The sequence below is a fragment of the Lycium barbarum genome, chromosome 12 (genome assembly GCF_019175385.1).
Source record: "Lycium barbarum isolate Lr01 chromosome 12, ASM1917538v2, whole genome shotgun sequence".
NCBI classification, from domain to species: Eukaryota; Viridiplantae; Streptophyta; class Magnoliopsida; order Solanales; family Solanaceae; genus Lycium; species Lycium barbarum.
In genome coordinates this window covers 57,064,991-57,089,463 of record NC_083348.1, presented here as the reverse complement: position 1 = coordinate 57,089,463, position 24,473 = coordinate 57,064,991, and the positions used below count along the sequence as shown (strand labels likewise).

Sequence of the window (24,473 nt, the reverse complement as noted above, 5' to 3'; positions counted from 1 at the left end):
TTAAATACAACTTTGCATCCTAGATTCAAGTTCATCCTTTGGTTAGCTATTCAAAATATACTGACTATAGTTGATAGACTCTTGAAGATTAGGATTGTAGTGCCTACAGATTGTGCTTTCTGTGCCACAACTAGAGAAACATTTGATCATCTTTTCTTTAGCTGTTGTGTGACAAGAAGTGTTTGGAACAGACTTCTAGCATGGCTAGGATGTGCTAGAACTGTTGGATCTTGGCCTGATGAACTTACCTGGGCTTGCCAAATGGCAAAAAGGAAGAATGGTAAGAGCTCCATTGCTGCATATAGTTTTGATATGACTGTCTACATCATCTGGAGGGAGAGGAACAATCTGAGGTTTAAACAGGGCCACTTTGATGCTGCCAAGATCTGCAGGGAGATTGGACTTCATATTCATATCAGAGGGAATGGAATTCAGCTGTGGCAAAATGCTCTCCTTAGCTTGAACTCTAGACTAGTAATGTATAGAAGTTGTGTGTCTGTATGGTTTTTCATTGATGCTATGTTGTTTTTCTGGTTTCAGTTTATTGTACATAGCAACATGTTGCTATTTTGAGGAAGCAGTGGGTCAGCTCTGCTTAGATTTGTAAAGATCACTTTTGGTTAAATGGAATCTTTCAGTTTCCAAAAAAAAAAAGTAATTTTAAATAATTTTCTCAATATTCAAAATAGTAAGAGAAGAGGGGTTAAAAATGCTCTAGTAAATAATTGGTATAATAAAATAATGATGGTAAGAAAATAACATAGATAAAAAATGAAATAATAATTCACTAATAAGAAAAGTGCTTAAGTAAATATTTTTAGAAAAAAGAAAAATACAAATAGTATGACAAGAAATTTAATTTACTTGATTAAGTCGTTAAAAAAAATGTAGATACACGAGTTACATAATTTTATAACAACAACAACAATAAACCCAGTGTAATCCCACAATAGTGGGGTCTGGGGAGGGTAAGATGTACGCAGCCTTACCCCTACCTGGGTAGAGAGGCTGTTTCCGATTGACCCTCGACAACCCTCCTCCTTTATCCGGGCTTGGGACCGGCAATGTGAGCAAGCTCACACAGGCGGAGTTACATAATTTTATAAGAATTATAAAAAAAAGAGAAGGTGATAATAATAGAAAAATTGATAAGAAACGTGACTTCATATTGTAATAGGTAAAATAATATGATTAATATATTAATAAAATAGAAGCTCAAAGAGGTAAATTGGAAGAAAGGAGGGACAAAATTGGGTGTCAACACTTACTAGTTACTATCGAGATGCTAGTACTAATTTAGTTTCGATAGGAGTAGTATAATATGTTTCGCTGTTAGGACTTTGACTTATACTGCCGGCTTGTAGTGGTCTCCATTACCCCAGGTCTAAAGCAATTTTTTGATATTTCATTATGTTTTAACTTAATATATAAAATATATTTTACACATATAAATTTATTTGGTACGATTCGTTATTTTTTCGGTTAATTTCTATAAAATTAAAAACTAACCTAATTATCGGTACAATTATAAATTTATATAAAAACTGTCGGTTTTATTAAAAGAAACTAAAAATTGGTTTAGTACATTTGGTGTGGTTTTTGGTCGGTTAAGTCGGCTTTTTAAAATGATTGACAGCCCTAACTACAGGATTTGATTGTGCTTCTCATTAGTGAATTGTAGTTTTGGCTGAGAATGCATGTCCTTCACCACAGACTGAAAGGATCATCTGCTTCCACTGCATTTTCCATCCATGGACCAGTGTCCCCATCAAATTTCTTTTTAAACTTGAAATCAGAGAGAGAACCAACAACCCTCTAGCATGTCTATTTAGTGTGGTCTTTCAACTTGCATACTTCACATTGGAGAGGGAAGAGAACAAATCAGGGGAAAAGAGAGATGAGGCTTACCCTCTGTTTGGATGGTTGTTTCCCATGGTTCATTAATGTACAGAATGGTATGATACAATATGGTGTTGTATTGTATTGTACTGTATTAATGAACACAATGTTTGGATAGACTGTATCGTTTGTTGTGGTTTAATAACATTTTTATTATTTGGTTTGACTGTATGGTATTGTATAACAACTTGTAAGTTTACTAAAATACTCTTAACTCTTAATTAGAAATTAATTTATATATATATATATATATATATATATATATATATATATATATATATATATATATATATATATTAATAAAACTCAGGTAAATAATAAAATAGGAACTTTAAAAAATAAGTAGGTAGTGGGTGGGGGTGGTGGAGGGGTGGGTGGTGTGAGGTGGGTGGTTGTGGGATGAGAGTGGGGGTAGTGGGTAGTAGCGTGGGGGTGGGGTTGGGTGGTGGTGAGGGGTAGTGGGTGGGGGTGGTGTGAGGTGGGTGGTGTGGGATGAGGGTGAGGGTGAGTTGTTGGGGGTGGGGTGGGGCGGTGGTGAGGGGTAGTGGGTGGTGGTTAGGGTGGTAGGGGTGGGTGGCAGAGGAGTAGGGTAGGGGTGAGTAGCGGGGGGTGGGGTGGGGGTGAGTGGTAGGGGTGGGGCAGGGTGGGGTGGGCATGAGTGGTAGGGTGGGTGGGGTGAATGATGGAGGGTGGGGTATAATGGAGAAATGAAATACGTAACCATGGAAAAATCACCAAATCCGTGGTTTTAAAAATTGGGACTTTTCATGGTTATATAACCATAGAATGAAGCACGGGTTTACAACAAGAACAATAGAAATAAACATGATTTCATAGAAAACCATACATTAATGAACCACGGGAAATCACCATCCAAACTGGGGTTAACCGAGAGAGAGAGAGAGAGGAGTGAAGAGATCATATTTAGCTTTTCTTTTTGCAAAAGACGAAAATTCATTCTCATTTGTGGAGTGATAATTAAAAGCTAAGGGCAGTAAAGGAAAACTAGATTGGGGACAATGCTATATATCCTACTAACTTCATGCAATAGGTTAGCAAAACCATGAGACCTTTGCTATGCTATGGAGGGATGAATATATGTGATCCAACAACTGACAGGATGATAAATTTATTTGAAAACTTAATTAAAAATAAATATAAACGCTTTGTCAAAGTAGAGCAATAAATTTGACCCTTTTCCCCATATTTGAATAATTGACTCTCAAGAAAAAACATACTGAATAATATTCGGTCATTTGCACTTTTCCCTATTTTGTGTTGTACTCCTTTTGTTCACTTTTATTTGTCCACTTTAAACTTTTCACGTTGTTTAAGAAATAATAAATGAAGTGTATAATTTATTAATATATCCATATTAATTGGTGGATATTTTTATTGAATTTGAAAGATGATTTGAAGTGAGTAATTAATACTATGGGTAAAACATGACAAAATAAGTTATCTTTTCCTGATATGCTAAAAGTAACAAGTAAAAGTGAAAATCTATTTTTAGAATAGTGGACAAGTAAAAGTGAACGCAGGGAGTATTTAATTTTTGCCCTTCAAAATCAAACTTATGTCTAGAGGAGGATACGTTACGCATCATAAGATCCACAAGTTATGCAGTGTCATTAAAGAACTTATGCCCCGCTAGACATAAGTTCGATTTTGAACGACAAAAGTTAAAGATCAGCCCATCTGAAGGGCAAAAATTAAAGGGCAATTTGCAGGATTGCCCCTCGCTGGGGGTGGTCTTTAATTTTTGCCCTTCAAATTGGTGGTCTTCAACTTTTGCTCTTAAATCCCAAATTCTGCCTTAAGACAGAACTTGCATGGCCAGATTTGTAAAATTCTGCCTTGCTATTTTTTTTTACTGAGCTAAGGTTTGAACCCACAATCTCGAGGTATTAGACGAAGGACAAAATTTAAAGGCCACCAATTTGAAGGGCAAAAATTAAAGAACACCCCAAATGAAGGACAATCCGTTTGAAGGGCAAACCCTACAATTAATTCAATAGTATTTGATTAGCAAATAGTAGGCCAACGTCCCAAGGCGAGTCGATTGAGCTGGACCAAAATATAATCTAATTTTGCTTGAAGAAATTGGGGTCATTTGCACGATTGTCCTTCAAAGGTACTGGTCTTTAATTTTTATCCCCTCAAATTGTTGGTCTTTAATATTTGCCCTTCGCTTAATATCTCGAGGTTCTGGGTTTGAACTCCGGCTCAGTAAAAAAAAAAAAAATCGCAAGGCAGAAGTTTGTAGTAAAATTAGGCCTATTCGGGCAAAAGTTAGGCGTTAAAGCAACCTTAAGGCCTAACTTTGCTCAAAATTAGACCTATTCGAGCAAAAGTTAGGTCTTAAGGCAGAGGTTTGCTTTAAGACAAACTTTTGTCCAAACTCTGCTGCCTTGTAAGGTCAAGGTAGGTTTGAATCCAAAACTCTGTCTTGCGATTTTTTTAAAAAAAATTTTAACTGAGCGGGGGTTCGAATCCCGAACGCATGAATTTTTAGATGAAGGACAAAAATTTTGAGGGGCAAAAATTTACAACCAGTGCCTTCGAAGGCCATTCCGCGCACAAAAAATGAAGAAATTGCACGGTTTTCCCTTCAAATGGGCCGGTCTTTAGTTTTTTTCCTTTCAAAATTGAACGTCTTGAGGGCCGAAAATTAAAGACCAACACAAAATAGGAACAGAAGTTCAAATGACCCATTTTGCTTTGCACAAAGCTTATAAATTTGAAAAAATCTGCCCGGGGGAAAAGAAGTGTTGGTCTGATAAAGGACTTGGCCTCTGTACTACCACCAGCTCAAAACAAATAGCAGCCACATAGAACACACACAAAATTTCCTAGTAAAATTCAGTATTGAAACACAGAATTAGGGGGAAAAATCTTCTGCCCCATTCATTAACCTTTAAATTCCATGTTCAGGGCTTTCGACGTAGTAATATAATCAATGTCAACTTCTTGTGCCAGTGTTGGAACTGAATGGTTGAACCCAGTTAGTACCAGATTAGCTCTGCCTGGAAAAATTAATCATTTCAGTAAGTTTCCAATTTAACCCTCCATTAGTTCTTCACTATCTCTACAACCCATCAATTTTGAATCTTGATACTCCTTCTGTATTAATTTGTTTGTCTTACTTTTATTTTTTGTCGTTTAAAGAAGAATGTCTCCTTTCTTTTTTGATAATTTTTTAATTCTAACTTTTCACACGACATTTTTATCTTTTAAGTTGAGACCACAAGATTTAAAAAGTCTTCTTTTAAATCAAAACCAGACAAACAAATTCAAACGAAGGGAGTATGAAAATTTCGAGTTTTTTGACAAAATTAAAAAAAGAAGTGTTTTTTTCCTTTTGGATGAAGGGGGCAAATGCGAATTGAATAGAAGGAATTTTGCTTTTAATGGAATAGTTGCTGCTGGAGCTTCAGTCATGACCCCTTCTGTAGTTGCTGAACCCTCTAAAGGTTAAGTCCCATTACCTGTTTGTAACTTGGAATTTTCTGAATGTGTGTGCTAGTGTGCGTTACTTGACAAGGGATTGATAATATAGGTTTGGAGAAATTACCATTTAAGCAAGAGGGGTACAACTATTGGACGTGGCGCGGACACAAAATTCATTATGTAGTAGAAGGAGAAGGATTTCCAGTTGTTCTAATTCATGGATTTGGTGCTTCAGCCTTTCACTGGAGGTAATAACTAACTTTTTTCCATGAGATTTAGTGGTGATAGTTTGAGATCAATTATCTGTAGTAATATCATAATTGTAATGTTGCTGCTAAAATTAAGAATCAATCATTGGAGGACTGTATAGCTGTAAGATCAAACTACTGTTCCATTCTTGCTTAGAAGGAAGCTACTGTTAACCTTTCTGTATATTAACTTTAGTTATGGAATTTCATTCTTTATATGTTGCTCATACTCTTTAATTATATCGATAAGTGCTTTGAAGATGCACAATAAAATTCTGATTCTTCTGGGATCGCATGGTACTATTTCTTTTAAGCTCCTGAACTGCGTTTCTTTCTTTCTTAGGTATAACATACCAGAACTGGCTAAAAAGTACAAGGTTTATGCTCTGGATTTGATAGGATTTGGCTGGAGCGAGAAGGCACTAATAGATTATGATGCCTTGGTTTGGAGAGATCAGGTTGTCGACTTCATGAAGGAGATTGTGAAAGAACCGGCAGTTTTAGTGGGGAATAGGTGAGCTTGTGCATTTAACAACTTGTCATTTTAGTGATTTTCCTGGATGTTGGAATTCCTAGCTTTCCGTTAACCACCTACAGTCTTTCTTATTGCATATTGTTTAATTGTTTTCTGGAAATATAGGTTGTAAGTTAATTGAGTCAATCACCATTAATTGGTAGCTACGAATAAGGATGGACTCACCATTGTCACTAAGATTTCACATAGAGTGGCTTCAAAAGTCTTGGAAGAAACGAAAAATTCTTTAACATCAAGTTGAAGTGTCTTAATTTTTTAATGCAAGAAATTTCTCAGTAGAATGAAGTCATTGAATCTGTAAATTAACCTAGTGTATTCATTAAGTATGATTGGTGGCTTCCTATTTCATGTAGTTTCTAAAGAATCACATCGCACAATGGTTGTAAATAAGTAGTTCTATATTTATGGGCGTATTGCATTCAGATTATATGATAGATTAGCATCACTTTATTTGGTATTAGCGAAGATACCAAAGTTTGATGTATCTGGTAAAATTAGTAAAACAAATAGTAGTAACATTTTATTTGCAAAAATAGTGCATCAGTTATAGATTCTTGGAGTTTGAAATTGTTAAGATTCAATTCCCTTTTTGCTGGCTTGTTGGCACAGTTTAACATAAACTTTGTAGGGATGAAATTTAATTTAAATATGAATGTATTATGTATTATTTAACAGTCTTGGAGGATTTACTGCTTTGGTAGCAGCAGCGTCACTCACTGATCAAGTCAAGGGAGTTTCACTGTTGAATAGCGCAGGACAATTTGGGGATGCCAGCAGTGCATCTGAAGAAACTGAAGAAACAGCCTTACAGAAATTTATTTTAAAGCCACTAAAGGAAATCTTTCAACGTGCATTCCTTGGATTCTTATTCTGGCAAGCCAAGCAACCAGCTCGTATTGAATCTGTTCTGAAGAGCGTATGTTCCTTTTATAGCTAGATCAACTTTCTTTTCTGCCAATATATAAATGGATTTCAAATTATTTGGCTTGTTTGCACCAATATATGCATAACTGTTCTACCTTTTAGCTTGCACAAATATATATAAATCCGCGTAACGCATGTCTCGAATTGAACCGACAGTCAGAAAAAATACTAACTCTTGAACATCATCTAATCGTTAATGGCATGATGCATCAGAATAGATGGCTGCTGATCTGCATCAAATTGCATTTTGTTTTCCAGTACCATTCATTATCTTCAGTCACAATTATCAAACAACTGACTTGCTTTATGTGTTTTCACTTGAAGGTCTACGTAAATTCTTCAAACGTGGATGATTATCTCATTGATTCAATTACTAGACCTGCAGCTGACCCAAATGCAGGGGAGGTTTATTACCGGTATGAATGTCTACAGTATTTCCGCTTTTACTTGATAGCTAAAATTACATTCCTTTGTATGCTTCAGAGAAGAAACAGTATTATTAGAAATTCACCGAAATAATTTGGATTATTTGTCTGAAATAATATCACGAAGAAAAATATCCGTCATTCTTACCAAGTCCTCTTCTCTTATAGCTCTGGCACAATCCCTGTGTTCCATTCTATGTGGCACTTTTTTCTTTTTAGCCTGTTCCAAAAAGAATGACACCTTTATATATGCTATGTAGAAACAATTTCATTTTAAGCTTCCCAGTTTACCCTCAATAACATGATTTTATAACCACCGAAATGTCATGGCATGTTTCAGACCACAAGCTTCAAAAAACCCTTCTTTGTTGATCTCCGCATCCCGGTCAAACACCTTCGCATAAAATGAAATTGAGGGATTACATGGTAAAGTTTTTCCTCAGAACTTAAAACTGAAAGGATAGGACTTCCTCATAAAATGCAAAATCAGTCAAAGTTAAAATACAATGAGAATCCAGAAGCATTCAGCACCCTATGTCGCAGTTGCAGGCTATCTTGCATTTCTGCCTTATGATGATGGGATAAAACTGCATGATTGTATGAAACATCAGACGTACCTCCAACATCAGATTTTATGTAATCCGATCACTGGTAGACCATCATCAGTAACAGATTGCCTGGAAAATAAGTTTATAAATGTTTATTCGCTTTACTTTTATGAAAAAGATACCAATGCTGTTTATCGTATCAAACTAGTTTAAGAAGCTTAACCAATGTCTTATTCTTTTCCTATCTACAGATTGATGACACGATTCATGTCAAACCAGAGAAAGTATACACTTGACAGTGTGCTGAGACAACTTTCTTGCCCATTGCTGTTGGTGTGGGGTGACCTAGACCCTTGGGTTGGTCCTGCCAAGGCCAATCGGATTAAGGAGTTCTATCCAAACACAACGGTCGTTAACCTGAAGGCAGGACATTGTCCCCACGACGAAGTTCCAGAACTAGTGAATGAAGCTTTATTAGATTGGTTGTCAACCACGGTAACACCAGCTTCTTCTCTTGAAACAGTATCAGAAATTTAGCTTCATTGCTACCGTTAAATATACAGTGAGCTATGTTGTAAAATATACTGTATAGTCCTCCAACATACAATCTGATTCATATTATAGGAGATTTTGGTGACATATGAGATCGGTTGATTCAACCTGATAATGAAGTCAGCTTGATCCAAAGGGATCCACATCTTCTCTATATTGTATTTGTTTAATTGAATTGAAAGAAGAAAGTTTGGCATTGCATTTGGTGCTGTTTGCCTTTTGTAGTTTAATTTTTAAAATGAAAGCGGGAAAATACCTGGATTTATACCTGCATTTTAAATATCATTTTGTTTCTGAAGGAGATAGCATAGAACACTGATCTCTCTTATAAGAAACTGGAGTGTCGATCAGACTAAACTTCTAAAAGTGCACAAATCAAGTTATCCATTGGAAAATAGTTTAAATGAATGACTGCTAACATGGGAACTCAATTTGAAGAAGAAACCTATCAATTTTTCATAACAATAGGAAGTACAATGGTATTGGTAGGCAATATAAAGCCACAGCTGAGCAAATTCATATGCTTAGGTATTTTTAAGCTCCTCCAAATCCACTTTTAAGCAAGTAAAAATCAAAACAAATGCTAGATTAATGCTAGGCGATTTTCTATTTTATCTGCATAAATTTTGGGGGAACTAAGTTGCTCGGTACTTGTGCCGGTGAGAGGTAGCATGTACTCGGTGAAGTAATCTGCGCAGACATATCCAAACACCACCATTACAAAAAAAGAAAAAACGCTAAAGTAACTAGAAGATGTAAAACTCTGGTATGGCTAACTATGATAATCCATAGCAACTCCATATATGTAAAAAAAAGTTCAACTGATAAATAACTCAATTCTTCTGTTGAAAAGCTTGAAGTTGCAATAAGTTGTAATGAGATTCATATATGAGGGCAAATGAAAACTTCATTCCTGAATAGGCCTAGTAAGTGGTAAGTACATTTCCCTATCAAAATCAGCCATGGAAAAGAGTTACTATGAGATAATGTCATAAAAAGCCATTATTAGTAGTGTACAAACTGCCTAATCAAGGCTCACCAGTTAAAGTTTAGTAGTCAGTAAATGAACCTGATTCCATAGTTAAAGGATGTAAGATGCAACAGATGGTAATGTTTTGAACAAGGCACTATTTTAAAACATCCAAAAGAGTTAGATGACTAATCAAACAACTTTTTCAATCTTTTTTCTATTCTGAAGGGAAAAAATCATGTCCAAATTGGCACCTGATTAGGACAACTTTGATATACAGGGAGCATCACACTATCGGATTTTTCTTGTTATTGGACTACTTTACAAAAGTATATGATTAATGTAATAAAAGTATTACCTCTTTTATCTCGATCTTCATAAATTTTTTTTCTTCATTTTGTTACATTTCAAATTATAACCTCTTTTTTTTTTTTTTGATGACATGGAATCAACAGTGCGACAACCTCGACCCAGAAGGCAAATCCCCTACTGTTGTAGGCAGGGGTTTCGAACCTGAGACCTCCATTATGAAAGCCCCGTGCTCAACCAATTGAGCCATCCTCGCGGGTATTATTTAACACTATTCTATTTCTATAAAAATTTCATAACCTTTAAAAATTCAAACTCATTAATTTGTCCAAATGTTAAATGTTGTTGTGTTGGCTGATTGTCAAACAAAGTCTTCAACCGTTATTTTTTTATTATTTTATATAATATATCAGTGATATGATATATAGATCAAATTTTAATATCTTGAAGTTCATATTCAATCAAATATCATCATAGATTATAAGACAATAAATATATATACTAAAGCTTAATGCGGTACTATTATTAACTTCTTTTTTCTTTTAATTTTTTTTTTCTTTTTCTAATAAGAATAAAAATAGTGGCAAACAAATTATTTATACATGGTTTCTACAACAAACCAATAAATACAAGACATGTGTCTTTCATTGACAGATTTATCACTTAAGCAATGATTAAACAATATTTATTCATACATTATATTTTAAGTATTAATACTAAATTGTTTGGTAGATGTAAAAATGGTATACAAATAAGTATTTTGCGGACCTTCACTTCGTATATAAAGATTATTTTTAAAAGAGTTATGGTAAAAAACTATCATTTTTTTTTGCGAGTTTTGCACTCCAAATTGTTAGTTGTTCTCTTTTTTTACTATCCGAGCTATCATCATTTATGGATTAAATTACACCTCAAAGATGATTAGGCCAATCAATTATATTTTAATATATAGATGATAAAAAAAAAAAAAAACTCATAGTTGAAGTGCGAAATTCGAAAAAAATGATAGTTGAGTTGTAAGTTTGGGAATTAACTCTTTTAAAAATGAAAAAGGTAAGTGGGTAGACTCGTCCGATTTAACTCACTTCATTTTGTTTGTCTGTGGTAACCACATTTTCGCTAAATTAAACTGAAGAATCACATATTCAAGTCTCTGTAATCATCAAATCAAAGAAGATAGAAGATGGGTACAGTGGGGAAAGCAATATACACAGTCGGGTTTTGGATCCGAGAAACGGGTCAAGCTATGGATCGCTTGGGCTGCCGCCTCCAAGGCAACTATTACTTCCATGAACACCGTATGTCTACTCTCGATATGCACCTTTTATTTTTGAAATTTGTGGTTTTAGAATTAGCTTCGATTATCAACAGAAACAAATACTATGGCATAGATATCTGTTAATTAATTCTTTCTCACATTACTTAATTATAGAATTCCCTAGTTTGTCTGAAAAGTCAAATTACTTACCACTATATAAAATGCGCCAGTATAGAATTGAGTGAAATGGTTTACTGATTTTAAAAATGGAGTGAAATGGTTACAGAGATTCATAGAGCTAGTTTTTTATTGAGGTGTAGTTGATTGATTGATTGGCATTCGTAACTGAGTAACAACAACAACATACCTAGTGTAATCCCACAAAGTGGGGTCTGGGGAGGGTAGGATGTACGCAGACCTTAACCCTACCTTTGTGCGGTAGACAGGTTGTTTCCGATAGTATACGTAACTGAGTGTTGTTTAAATACTGAATCTATTAGTAGTTCTGTTGGCATATGATTTACTTTTGAAGGCGAGATTAAATCAAAGAAGCTAGTTACTTTGAGGTTTTATTCAGCTGGAGAAAGCTTCAATCTGTTTACCTTTCCACTTATATCTCTTGAGGTTATGAATGCCGTCGGAAAACTGAAAGGCGGATCTCATTTTTTGATTTTCACTAGTGTAACTTTGTTTCCTGACTAGGTGAATAATTTTGGTAACGAATGAACCATGGAGATTCTTTTTTTTTCGAGACAAAATGTCGTTATACTGACATAGAATATGACTACTTTTCTGTGTTAGGAGTTGCTTGTACAACGACAAGGAGTAAATTAGTCTCACGTTCTAATACGTGTTTAATCTAATAAGACTTACTGGTATTATTGACATATAACAGTGTCCATGCATTTTAAATAGCTAAAAAGAAAGTCAAATCCTAGAACCATTGTGATCTTGGTCATTGAGGGCAACCTAAATGTTGCAGTGTGATTGGTCTACTAAATTTCAAAAGAAAAATTGTTCGCTCAACTCCGTTCGCTGTGAGATCAATGTCGTAGGTGGATTTTGTTGAAAAACAGGAGTTCAATTATCCAAAATCTGCAATTCTACTTTCTAAGTCCTCATTGGGACAATTTTACTGTTAAAGAGACGGATGATAATTCTATGATGCTGGATTTGTTTTAATTCTGGAGAAGAAAAGGTGTGAAGTTGATAATTTTTCTTATCCGTTATATATCTAGATAGATATATTTATCCTTTTAATAATGACTCTGAAGACTACTGACAGAATGCGAGTACTTGCGGCAAACTTGTTCTGACATCTATCCCCCATATGTCTATGATTAACTGGCTCGTTATTGTTGGTATATTCTCCAAACTGCATTATTTGGATTTTCCGTAATTTAACACTGTTAGTTTCCACCCCACAAAGGTAGGGTAAGGTCTGCGTACATCCTACCCTCCCCAGATCCCACTTGTGGGATTACACTGGGTATGTTGTTAGTGTTGTTGTTGTAGACTTCCACACACTGCTACTTTATTGCACAAGTCACTCAGGCTAACTGGCGAAATTATTCTTGTATATACATATTTCTTTTGTCAAATAGAAAAGAAGCTAATGGCTTGGCACCTTTGGCTGTAATCTTGAGCATTCATTCCTGCTTTTTCTAAAGAGCCTGGTGACAAATGATATTTTGCTGGGTGGCTCATATTTGAACTCATATGCTCACAATCAACAAGTTTTTTTGTTTTTGGAAAATGGCAATTGGTATTCTTCAGCATTATGGAGATGCTGGGGACCTTTAAAAGAAAAACAAAGAGAGAAATACTTACAGAGATGCTAATAATTCTACCAACTGTTCTGTCTCCTCTATATCTTTTTCTTTACACCAGAAATAAAAAGATACAATACAATTCCACTTAACCTTCTGAATGGAATTGGACCTATCTTCAAAATTTCTACTATTCCTTTCTTTCCACACTGTCCACCATATGCAGTGTGGGATTATCCTCCACCATGCCTTCTGACTCTTACTTCCCCCCTCTTCTAATCCAACAACTTAGCAGATCTGCAGTATGTTCCGGCATGGTCCACTTTGTTTCTGTGAGACTAAGAAAGATGGCCCAAATTTGTGTTGTGAAGCTGCAATGCAAAAATAAATGGTTGTTGGTCTCTTCTGTTTTCCCACATAATGAACACCAAGATACTACAATCATTCCTTTTTTCTTCAGAACTTCATGTGTCAAGCAAGCCCTCCTAGCAACCAACCATGTAAAGCATTTTACTTTGGTTGGTGCTAAGTTTCTCCAAACCTTTCTCCACAAGCTTTTGCGTCTGTTGTTTTGCTGGTTGCTTTCCATTTTGTAAGCCCTGCTAACAGTGAAAGCCCCGTCTTCACTATGTTTCCATCTCAATGAGTCAGGTGCATTGTTGGTGCCAGGAAACATCCCTATTTCTTCTAGCAATTTGGCCACTCTCTCCACTTCCCAATCATTTAGTAGTCTCCTAAAAGATAAATTCCAACCCTGTGGTGTCCAACAATCACTGACATTAGCCTCTGGATTGTTGCAAAGAATGAACATATCTGGAAAGGAATCTCTCAGAGGGGTCTGATCATTCCAAGCATCTCCCCAGAATTTTGTTCTCTTACCATCTCCCACTTTTATATATAAATTGCCTTCAAGCTTTGGCCATAAGTTTCTGATAGTTCTCCAGACCCCAACCCTATAAGTATCAATGCTGACATTACTGCACCAAGGATTGTATGTACCATATTTGCATTTGATAACATCCTTCCATAGAGCTTGCCCCTCTTCATTATATCTCCAAAGCCATTTCATCAATAAACTATTATTCTGCTTTCTCAAATCTCTGATGCCCATGCCTCCACTGTCTCTGCTTTTCAAGGTAATCTCCCATTTAACCAGATTATAACCTTTAATCTCTTTGCAACCATGCCAAAGGAAATCCCTCCTTAATTTGTCCAATTTCTTCAAAACTTCAGAAGGTATTGGAAATAGTGACATTACATAAGTAGGAAGGGAATCTAACACTGAATTTATAAGGATATGTCTACCCCCTAAAGACAAGTATTGAGCCTTCCATCTTGCCAATCTCCTTTCTGTCTTCTCCACAATGCTATCCCATATCTTTGTATCCTTGTGTTTATTACCTCATGGCATGCCCAAATAGACTGTAGGCATATTATCCACTTTACATCCCAGAATATCTGCCAAACTCTGAATATTAGCTACCTCCTTAATTGGGAACAAATTGTTTTTCCTCCAATTCACTTTCAAACCTGAAGAAGCTTCAAAGAACAGTAAGATTATTTTGATGAATCTTATTTGTTCCTCCTGAGGTTCACAAAAAATAACAGTGTCATCTGCATAAAGCAGATGACAAATTTCTTTGACTCGATCACTGTTTCCCCCCATCTGAAAGCCTTTAATCCATCTGTTTTGGATTGCTATCCTCATCAAGCTATCAAAACCTTCCATTGCCAAGATAAACAGGAAGGGGGAGAGGGGGTCACCCTGTCTAAGTCCCCTTTCTGAGGGAAAGAAGCCCACTGGTTCACCATTCTCCAAAACAGAAAATCTAACAGTGCTGATGCAAAATTTAATCCACCCGAGCCATCTTTCTCCAAAACCCATTTGTTTTAAAGTATTCAGTAAGAACTTCCAGTTTACATGATCATATGCCTTTTCAATGTCTAGCTTGCACATTAGACCTGGTTCAGCACCTTTCAGTCTTGAATCCACACATTCACTTGCAATAAATGTGGCATCCATTATCTGTCTCCCTTTTATAAATGCCATTTGATGCTTGTTGACCAACTTATCCACCACCTTTTTCAACCTTTCAGCAAGTATTTTTGCTATCACCTTATATATGCCTGTGATTAGACTTATTGGTCTGAAGTCTTTCAACTCAGAAGCACCTGCTTTCTTGGGGATGAGAGCCACAAAAGTTGCATTGAAGCTTTTCTCAGTTCTTTGGTTAGCATAGAACTCCTGGACAACACACTTTATATCTTCTTTCAATAATTCCCAGAAAGAGAGGTAGAAAGACATAGGAAATCCATCAGGCCCTGGTGCCTTCTCCATAGCACAAAGTTTAATGCTTTCCAAAGTCTCCTCCTCCTCAATTTGTTTTTGTAACTCTTCCTGCTCCTCTTCATTAATACAAGCCCCTTCTAGTTGTAGTTTTGGCCTCCACAATTCTGTCTCCTTGTATAAGTTTTGGTAGAAACTTTGAATTGCTCCCTTGATAGCATTAGGATCAGACGATCAGTGATATTGCTCCCTTCCACATTCAGCATGTCTATGGAGTTAAACCTCTTATGTGATGTTGCTATCCTGTGGAAATATTTAGTATTTTTATCCCCCTGCTTCAGCCACTGTATTCTGGATCTTTGTCTCCATTCTATCTCTTCATTTCTGGCCACTTCCTCATAGTTCATAGCAAGATTAGTCTTTTGCAATAGTTCATCATCTATCAATCTTCTTTGGTCCTGGATGGTCTCCCATTTGGCCAGTTGATCAAGAATCTCTTCCTTTTGTTTTTTCCAGTTGCTCCTATTGTTCTTGCTCCATTCCTTCAATTTCCCTTTTAAAAGTTTTAACTTTTCAGCCAAAACATAACCTGGTGAGCCAGTGACTGAGAAAGATAGCCACCAAAGTTTCACCCTCTCTTTGAATCCTTCAACCCCCGTCCACCAGTTTTCAAATTTGAAATATGATTTCTTGAAATTCATGTCTCCACAAGTCAGATGAACTGGGTTGTGATCAGAACCCAATTTTGGCAGAGTGGACTGTTTGATCAGGGTAAAAAGCTCCTCCTATTGAGAGGAATACATGACTCTGTCAATCCTAGATGCAGTTTTGTGGTTCTCCCCCCTCCTCCATGTGGAAGAACCTCCAAATAAAGGAGGATCTATGAGCTCCAACTCCTCAATACATTCAGAGAATTCAGACATAGCACCATTGATTCTGGAACAATTTGATCTTTCTGAAGGATATCTGATGACATTAAAATCACCACACACTACCCAAGGCCCTTCACTAAGACTTCTCATAGCACCCAATTCACACCAAAGATCCCTCCTCTCCATTCTCTTGCATTTAGCATACACAGCAGTCAAAAACCATGTTAGATCCTGGTTCTGACCAGTTAACTTGCAAGTGATGCTTTGTTCTCCAATCTCAACTAACTCCCCTTTCCAAACCCTTTTATCCCATAAAATTAGGATCCCTCCACTAGTACCTACTGCCTCCAGATGCACCTTTCCCACCCACCTATTACTCCAGATATTTTGTATCAAGTTGCTAACATTTCCCTCCAACTTAGTTTCTACTAAAACATAGATATCTGCCCCCCATTGATTAATTTGATCTCTAACTAGTCCCCGTTTTCTTTCGTCGTTTAGACCCCTCACATTCCATGACACTAATTTTACCCTCATTGTTCCACCAAGGTTAGGCTTCTCCCTCTAATTCTTGGCTCACCATCCTTGAACTTCATGTTGAAAATTAAGTTCCTTAATTCCTTTGGAACTGTGTTGCTGTGGTTGGTGGATGAGTCATCTTTTGCTTGCTGATTCTCCCTTGGTCTGCTCTGCTCCAGTTTCATAATTAAAGAGTAGAACTCTTTTTCATGCCCCCTGGTAATGACTCCAAATAAGTGACTTAGTTTTATGAGATTGAGATGAAACTTCAGTGTGGCCTGTGACTCAAAGACGTCCTTTGCTATGCTATCGTCCACTGAAAGAGGTTTGGGATCATCATAGACCACCAATTGATCCTCCAGAAATTCCATATCATTGTCTTCCCCTTCACTGCCTACTTCCTCGAAGTTATTTATCTCGCGTGAAACTGGGTCATATGATTCTGAGTTATTTTCGAATTGCTATCTGTCTTCATCTTGTCTTGGTGAACTTTTAGAGTTTTCAGCCATCCGCATGCAAAATTCCACGTCCCCATCGATGATAGAATGTTCGTAGGCTTTTTTTGTTTTCCCCAATTCTAGATTAATGAACTTTGTAAAGGGTTCTGTGAACCCAGTGGGCTTCCTAGAGAGAAAACCCATATGGCTTGAGTTCTCTAATAAGAGTTGGGCTTCCTCTAGAATCAACTGTCCAGGCCCAATAGAAAAGGCTTCTACTCCTATTAAATCAAGTGGGACCCCATTTGCCTTTATTGACTTACCTCAGACAGATTTTCCCTTTCCATGTTTATTTCAAAAGCTGATATGCCCTCTCCTTCTTTTTCCTTTCCTTTTCGATGCAGACTTGCCCCAGACAGATTTTCCCTTTCCATGTTTATTTCAAAAGCTGATATGCCCTCTCCTTCTTTTTCCTTTCCTTTTCGATGCAAACTAACCCTGTCTTCTGCAATTTCTGCTACCACATCACTGCCACCTCGATTAGAGATCTTCTCCTCCTTCAATGATCTGAAGGTCACCGGCGATTCACACCATATTGGCAAAGTGTAAATCAGATCACCATCTGTGATCTCTATCTTTGAAGGAATATTCTCCCTTGGCCCTCGTACTTTGATTCTCGCCCATCTCAAATGGTTTTTGAGTTCTGTTTCTTCCTCGTTCTCCAACCAACCTCCACAATCATCCCCGATTTTCTTCATGACCTTTTTGTTCCAGAGGTGTAAGGGAAGCCCTAACACCCTTATCCAGAACCAATCAAAAATTGTTTGATCAGGGAAAGCCCCCTTAGTCGGGGACCACCAGTCCAGTTTCAAGATGATTCCCTGACGTCTTCACTCCCCCATGAAACATGCTCCGCTGCCTGCCTTGACTGAAATTCAAAGAGGAATTGGAATCCATTCATGTCATACACTTGAGTGTTAGGAGTATTCTTCCAGGTTTGCTGTGCCCACCTCCTAACATCATTTCGAGTTGGAACCTCTTCTCCTCCACAGAATCTACCAACAAGGCATATTTGAAGGAGATCATTGTCTTCCAGGCTCGAGGTTGTCATCAGCATCTGATCTTTTTTCAGTACTTCTGCCTCTTTCTGATTCCATTTACTTTTATGTAACGCTTCTTTGTAATTTCCTCCCCCCTTGAATGTATTTGTAGCTACCACCCTTGTTGTAATAAATGCACCATGAATGTCTGACTTTCTCTTAATGGAATTTTCCACCTTAATGGCCAAACTTCCCCAACCCTCATTGAATGCATTTTCTGGTAGAATAATCACTGTTCTGGCCGGTCCCTTCGCAGTAATAACAGAAACAAACCATCCATATTTATTGAACTTTTGAGAACAATAAATATGGGTCGAAAAGTCTCGACATCTCAGATTTAAAGCTCTTTCCTCTGTTATCAGAGGCTTCCTTGAGCCTGCTGCATAACCAGAGTAACCCTCCCTTGCTAAGCACCATTCTTCGGAGCGACAGTCTCGACGTCTCCACCCAGTCAAACCATGTTTCTGTACGAGAAATTGTCTCCGTGATATCATAAGATCCCCCCCCCCCCCCCCCCCCCCCGACCTGAAATACAACCTATTCTCCATGAATGATCTGCTGAAGAAGCTGAGAGAAGAAAGGGAAGAAGAAAAGAGAAGAGAGAGAATGAGAGAGAGAGATGAAAAATCCGATGGTAGTAGGCCACCGGGGCTGGGATTCTAGAGACCCAGATGGGATCCCTAGAAGGGCACCTTGGGAAGAGTGCCTGGGAGCATTTTTTTTCCTTGTAGATGGTTTTTGTTATTATACAATCAACAAGTTTTGCCATCCCATTTCTTAATTGTAATCTGTTTTTGCTTTATAAATGCAATACTCCTAAGAATTATTTCCTTTACTACAATATTGTTTCCCTTTTGGTCAAAGTATTTGTTTTTCATTTTTAGTTTGAATATTTGCTTGTCAATGTGGCACATAATCTACATTCCTGCATCTTTTGACATATTCTATTTCTACCTCCTTGTTCCAGTGTCAAGGCATAGAACTCTTATGAACTTGTTTGACAAAGTGCCAATGGTTGCTAAAGATGCTTTTGTGGCCCCTAGTGCATCTCTAATTGGTGATGTTCACGTTGGACATAATGCTTCTATTTGGTATGGATGTGTTCTGCGAGGTATGTTCTGCTTCTCATAATATGGTAGTATATCGGCATATGTGCTTAAAAATATTCTTGTAAATTTAATTGCCTGGACAATGCTGCTGTTGCATTGGGTAGAAACCTTCTTTATGTTCGTTCTCCCTGAGATGCATTTAAATCACACCTATTGATTCTGAAACATAAAGATTTTTAACATTGTATTTATCCTGGAGATATTGAAGTAGGGGTGAGACAGTGAGCCAAAATCCCATCTTGTCTGATGAAAAGCTTAAATGTTTCTTTAATTTATGACAGAGGGTAGACATTTGGAATAGAGCTTCATTTTTGACAATTTAGAATTAATTTTATTGATATTGCACTAAGAATGTGTTATTGAGAATAAAGCTGCGTCATGAGGTTCTCAAGCTTTTTAGTTGAAGCAAACATTTGTCTGCACCAGTGCTCACTTTAGCAGGTGTTATTTCATCACTGTACTAGGCTCAACTCACAAGAGATTGGTATTCCTCTTAACTCATCGTTAATCCGGTTCTTTCTCTAACTGGAAGTTCTGATAGTGATTTTAGTCTTTTTATGAGGGAATGATTTATTAGAAAAGCATCCAGTGAATGCAACCGGTATACATCCAGTGAGACCAGAATACTAACTTTGACCCTCAACCAGTCACCCTTACTACATCAATCAAGATCCAATCCACCACCTTACAAACAAAAACGAAACAATAAACAAACCTGCTATCTCAATAGCTCTTATATTGTTATTGAAGCTGCATCACCTTCTAAGTCTGCACCCTTATTTGTTGCTTTCCTGTTTCCTATTGAGAAAATTTCCTTTATTACTTGGTTTGCCATCTTTTTGCTAACCCCTTCAACCTTGAGTTTCTTTGGTTTTTTCTCGTTTGACCAAGACACCTTAAATATTTTTGAATTCCAAAGTTTCTGCTATTCCCAATCTGAAATTATCCCATTAGTTTCTTATTCCACTTCCAGTATGTTTGGTAGTACATTTTCATCAACTACTTGCACTTCATTATCAGTTGTCTGTTATCCATCATCATATTTTTACCCATTATGCTTTGTTGCTTCTGTTTCATTATCATGACCATATTGGCTGTCCGACTCTTGTTCACTGTTGACTCCTTTATTGAAGAGCATCTTCCCCACCTTCCAGAGTATCCTCTTCAAAATCAATAGATTTCCTTTTCACTAGAATGTTACTTGTCTATGTTAATGCCCCAAATCAGAGGTGCCTTCACTGATTCTCCTTCTGTTTTGCCTCATCAAGAACCTCATGTTCCTTTTCTGTGACAAAAATCATTGCGGTGTATTGTTATCCGTCAAAAGAAGAAAAACGGAGAAGAAGAAATTGGGACAATCTTTAGTTGTCAATTTAAACCTGATGTCTTGAGTAACTAGTAACCGGTTGACAGCCTCTTCTCCCCCTTTTTCTCTAATCAAGAGTGTTATGTCATCTCCGCCATTTTCGCTGCCTTGTTTACCGTTGTATATTCATTCAACTCTCTCAGCCTTTGTAGATGCTACCCCTCCTTACAATTGATTTTGGATTTTGCTGGGCATCATGAAATGCCACTACCGCTTAATAGGCCAGCTTCGTATGCTCAAATGCAGTGGCAGACTAGCACAGCACTGTTTTATCCATTTATTCAATGATATGTGGGAGTGGCCTTCAAAGTGTTGGGCTTGGGCATCTTTTTTCAAGATGTGAGTTAAGCTCAATTGGAATTTCTTTGTTGTGAAAGAACAATCTTGCTCTTAGGGCGACTCTTTTAATGCTCTTGCAGGGGGCGTAATGTATCAGGTTTGAATTTACATTCTAACCATCTTTACGCCACGCGTCTCCCAATGTTCCATTTTGTTGTTGTCCCAAAGCAGAGCACCTCTAGAAACAACACATCTCTCTGAAATTGCCACTGAGTCCACCTCAAAATGAATGGAATAGCATCTTTAGTCATCAACTACCAAAACATATCATTGCTGAGAAAACTTTTTTTACCTATGATAACATATTACTTGTCCCAGCCGTTGTATTCCTTCACTTTGACGGAAGTTCCCGTCACTCTATTTGATCAAAGGCTTCTCTGCTTTTGCGAGTGACCTGGTATCATCAACAAGTTGCTTGATATTTTCTTCCAATTCTTCTCTTATCCTCCATCCCGACCATTTTCCAAAGTTGAACAAATTGCTGGTTTCATTACCTGTCAACTTCAACGACACAGAAACTCCTTTTGTGTTTTATGCTTGACCCACCTCTATCTCAGCGTTCCATCACGGCGGTGGGGTGTTTTTCCAATTCTCAAAGTTCTCAAACGATCTGTGACCCATGCGGTTTCATCTGTCAAAGCACTATCTCAATCTAGTGAAGATTCAGCAAAATACTCTCATATCCCGTTAGCCCTAATATATGTCTCGGTTGAGGTTCTTTATTTTTAAGACAGCTGATAGCGGGATTGAGGTGAACATCTCTTTATATGCGTGATAGGTAAGTTAACAAGGCCTTCTTTAGGAATCTGGAGGTACAATTAAGTTCTTTTCTCGATGGTTAGGCCTTTTCTTATTCTTTCATTTCTTTTTTACTTCGAGCGAATTCGAAGGGAGATCAAATTGTCCTGAAAAGGATCATTGGTTTTAATTTTTAAGTAGAGTGAACATTGGTTTTAATTTTTAAGTAGAGTATTCTTTTAATGGAAGCGTTGTGTGCACCTTATGTGTTAGACAATATTATAAGAAGCAACAATATATCTTGACAATTCTCAGTTCGTTAAAATATGACAAGTCCTCTTGACATAGGAGCATTTCAGAATAACAGTTAGATGTGGCGGATATTGTATTAGTTAACTTCTGCTCTTGTACTTTTTATTTTTATTTTTATTGGCTTGAGAGGAGTTTAAATGGAGAATTATGATCAGTGATGGCATATAGCTGAACCCAACTTGCTTGTGGCTGAGGCATAGTAGTTATTGCTTACTTCTGCTCTTGTATAACTAATTTTGGATTGCACATCCATAATGCCCGTCTATCTTTGGATTGGCCATCTAATTGTCACATATTCCAAGTCCCATGGGCTTGTTTTGTTTTTGGATCTGTTTAAATTGATTAGACTTTGCTTTTTGTTGAAATCTGTGGATTGTGAGTTTGTCTTTAGTTGGTTGTTCTCGCTCAATGTGAAAGCTTGTGAATGCAGGTGATGTGAACAGTATTAGTATTGGAGCAGGAAGCAATATCCAGGACAATTCTCTTGTTCATGTAGCCAAATCAAATTTAAGTGGAAAGGTTTTGCCAACAACTATTGGCAAAAATGTTACTGTAGGTGAGAACTACTTGGAAAATCAATAACATACACCCGCAGTGAATATTTGCAATTACCTTGGTGGTTTAACTTTGAATCGAACTTTGAAGGTCATAGTGCTGTCTTACATGGATGTACTGTTGAAGATGAGGCATTTGTTGGTATGGGTGCAACAGTGCTTGATGGAGCTGTTGTGGAGAAAAATGCAATGGTTGCTGCTGGTGCCCTTGTCAGGCAGAATACAAGGATTCCTTGTGGAGAGGTATGTGGCAACCTCAGTTTTAAGCTATTCATTTAATCTCATCTTAGGTATTCCACAGAACACACATCTGACTCCTGCCATGGTTATTAACCTAAAGATGGATTTGTTTCTTGTACGTTTCCGCTAGTTGCTATGTCATGTAATAGGTTTCTTAGTTTTCTAATAAAAAATGGTCTCTTTTTCATATTCATAAACTTGTGAAGTTGTGGCTTAGATGACTTAGGATGTTACGCTGATATAAACAAATTCCCGGGTAGATCCTTGCTGAGTTTAATTTTATATTCTCTGCCATCTTTCTTCCTTGCCAGCATAGTGCATTTCCATTGCTTGGCATGAAAAACTATGAAAGACAATTGATTGCCTTTAGCTTGCTAATAAATGCTGTTTTGATGCTCTTTTTCATAAGCAGGTCTGGGGAGGAAATCCTGCTAGGTTTCTGAGGAAGCTCACAGAAGAAGAAATTGCTTTTATCTCGCAGTCAGCTGCCAACTATTCTAATTTAGCACAGATTCATGCTGGTGAAAATGCAAAAAGCTTTGACGCGATTGAATTTGAGAAGGCGTTGCGGAAGAAATTTGCTCGCAAAGACGAGGAGTACGATTCTATGCTGGGTGTTGTTCGTGAAACACCTCCCGAGCTGGTCCTGCCTGATAATATCCAGGCACCAAAGGCCACTTAAAGTGTGGTTCAGTTGATAATGCCTTGAGTTTTTTGGTGTTAGCCAATTTCTTTTTTCTTTGGGCTGACAAACAAGAAAATATCTACGTTTCATTTTCAATAATTAAAGGTCAGGCTGAAACACAAAGATTTTGTCCTGGTTTGCAGCTCTTGCATTTCCTGTCTTTAATCAGAAACTTTGATTGTGGATCAAGCACAAATTGTACCGTAGAGCAGATAGTTATTTTTTTAATAAACAATTTGAAGCCAGCAGAGTTTTCTCCCCAGTCTCATTTTCATCATGGATAAATATTGTTCCATTTTTCTTGTAAGCCAAAGCTTTAGCAGGCAGTCCGGTTTGGTCGATGGAGTCATGTACCCTGTGGTTATATTTCTCGCACTGTGCTAATACACTTCTTACTGGGCAACAAATTGAGTGATACTTCATGTACCAAAAACTCAACCATTTCTATAAGGGAGTACTAGAAAATAAAGTGCTGACTTATCTTGGTTCCTCTTTGTTTCCTTTTTCTCTTCCCCTTGTTTTAGTTGAGGTGAGGGTATACATTTCTGTCAATTTACGAGAAAACTTTAGCAATCCGTGTTCAACAGAGAGTACATAAACATGGGTATGTACGTGTTTGTCAGGCAGATATACTTTTCAGCCTAGAATTTCTACTTGTTAGAATTTGCTTGGATCGGCAATAAAGTTTTAAATTCACGGTTTGTTGAACTTAAATGGAGAAACATAATGAGAACCATCCTTGATGAATTTCTATAGTTCAGAGTTCATAGTGGCCGCAGGGGCGGAGCTAAAGTTCTAATTACAATTCACAGGTTCAGTATAAAATTCAATAGTGTAGGCCAAAATTCTGTATTTCTATTAATAAATCTACTTAAAATATATAAATAATTTATTTAAAATATAGTAAATGGCTTTTTCTAAATTTTGAACCATAAATTCAGAATTCTAGATATAGTGAGATATCCTTAACAACAATCCTTTGGAATTTTCAGAAGCATGACTCACAAGCAACTTCAGTCTTCATATAA

At 37.0% G+C, this 24,473-nt stretch overlaps 2 protein-coding genes across 3 annotated transcripts; both read left to right on the top strand.

The window, feature by feature from the left end:
* Window positions 1–4,659: 4,659 nt before the first annotated feature.
* On the top strand, window positions 4,660–8,782 carry LOC132623299 (pheophytinase, chloroplastic). The gene is made up of 7 exons (XM_060338032.1): window positions 4,660–4,946; window positions 5,271–5,372; window positions 5,459–5,597; window positions 5,941–6,111; window positions 6,808–7,048; window positions 7,381–7,472; window positions 8,281–8,782. The coding sequence occupies exons 1-7, from the start codon at window positions 4,859–4,861 to the stop codon at window positions 8,564–8,566; spliced, it is 1,119 nt and encodes a 372-aa protein (XP_060194015.1). The 5' UTR covers window positions 4,660–4,858; the 3' UTR covers window positions 8,567–8,782.
* Window positions 8,783–10,905: 2,123 nt separating this feature from the next.
* On the top strand, window positions 10,906–23,707 carry LOC132621725 (gamma carbonic anhydrase 1, mitochondrial-like). Of its 2 annotated transcripts, none has more exons than XM_060336094.1 (5): window positions 10,906–11,158; window positions 19,070–19,213; window positions 22,397–22,522; window positions 22,612–22,763; window positions 23,173–23,707. In XM_060336094.1, exons 1-5 carry the CDS (start codon window positions 11,044–11,046, stop codon window positions 23,440–23,442), a joined length of 807 nt encoding a protein of 268 aa, XP_060192077.1. In that variant the 5' UTR covers window positions 10,906–11,043; the 3' UTR covers window positions 23,443–23,707. The 2 variants fall into 2 exon arrangements, with proteins under 2 accessions (XP_060192077.1, XP_060192078.1); XM_060336095.1 differs by lacking the exon at window positions 10,906–11,158 and adding an exon at window positions 17,475–18,105.
* Window positions 23,708–24,473: the final 766 nt, after the last annotated feature.

Coding starts and splice junctions, on each gene's coding strand:
- LOC132623299 (XM_060338032.1), top strand. CDS start 4,859: ATGTCAACTTCTTGTGCCAGTGTTGGAACTGAATGGTTGAACCCAGTT. Junction 5,373..5,458: donor AGTTGCTGAACCCTCTAAAG/GTTAAGTCCCAT, acceptor TTGATAATATAG/GTTTGGAGAAATTACCATTT. Junction 5,598..5,940: donor GCTTCAGCCTTTCACTGGAG/GTAATAACTAAC, acceptor TTTCTTTCTTAG/GTATAACATACCAGAACTGG.
- LOC132621725 (XM_060336094.1), top strand. CDS start 11,044: ATGGGTACAGTGGGGAAAGCAATATACACAGTCGGGTTTTGGATCCGA. Junction 11,159..19,069: donor CTATTACTTCCATGAACACC/GTATGTCTACTC, acceptor TCCTTGTTCCAG/TGTCAAGGCATAGAACTCTT. Junction 22,523..22,611: donor TGGCAAAAATGTTACTGTAG/GTGAGAACTACT, acceptor CGAACTTTGAAG/GTCATAGTGCTGTCTTACAT.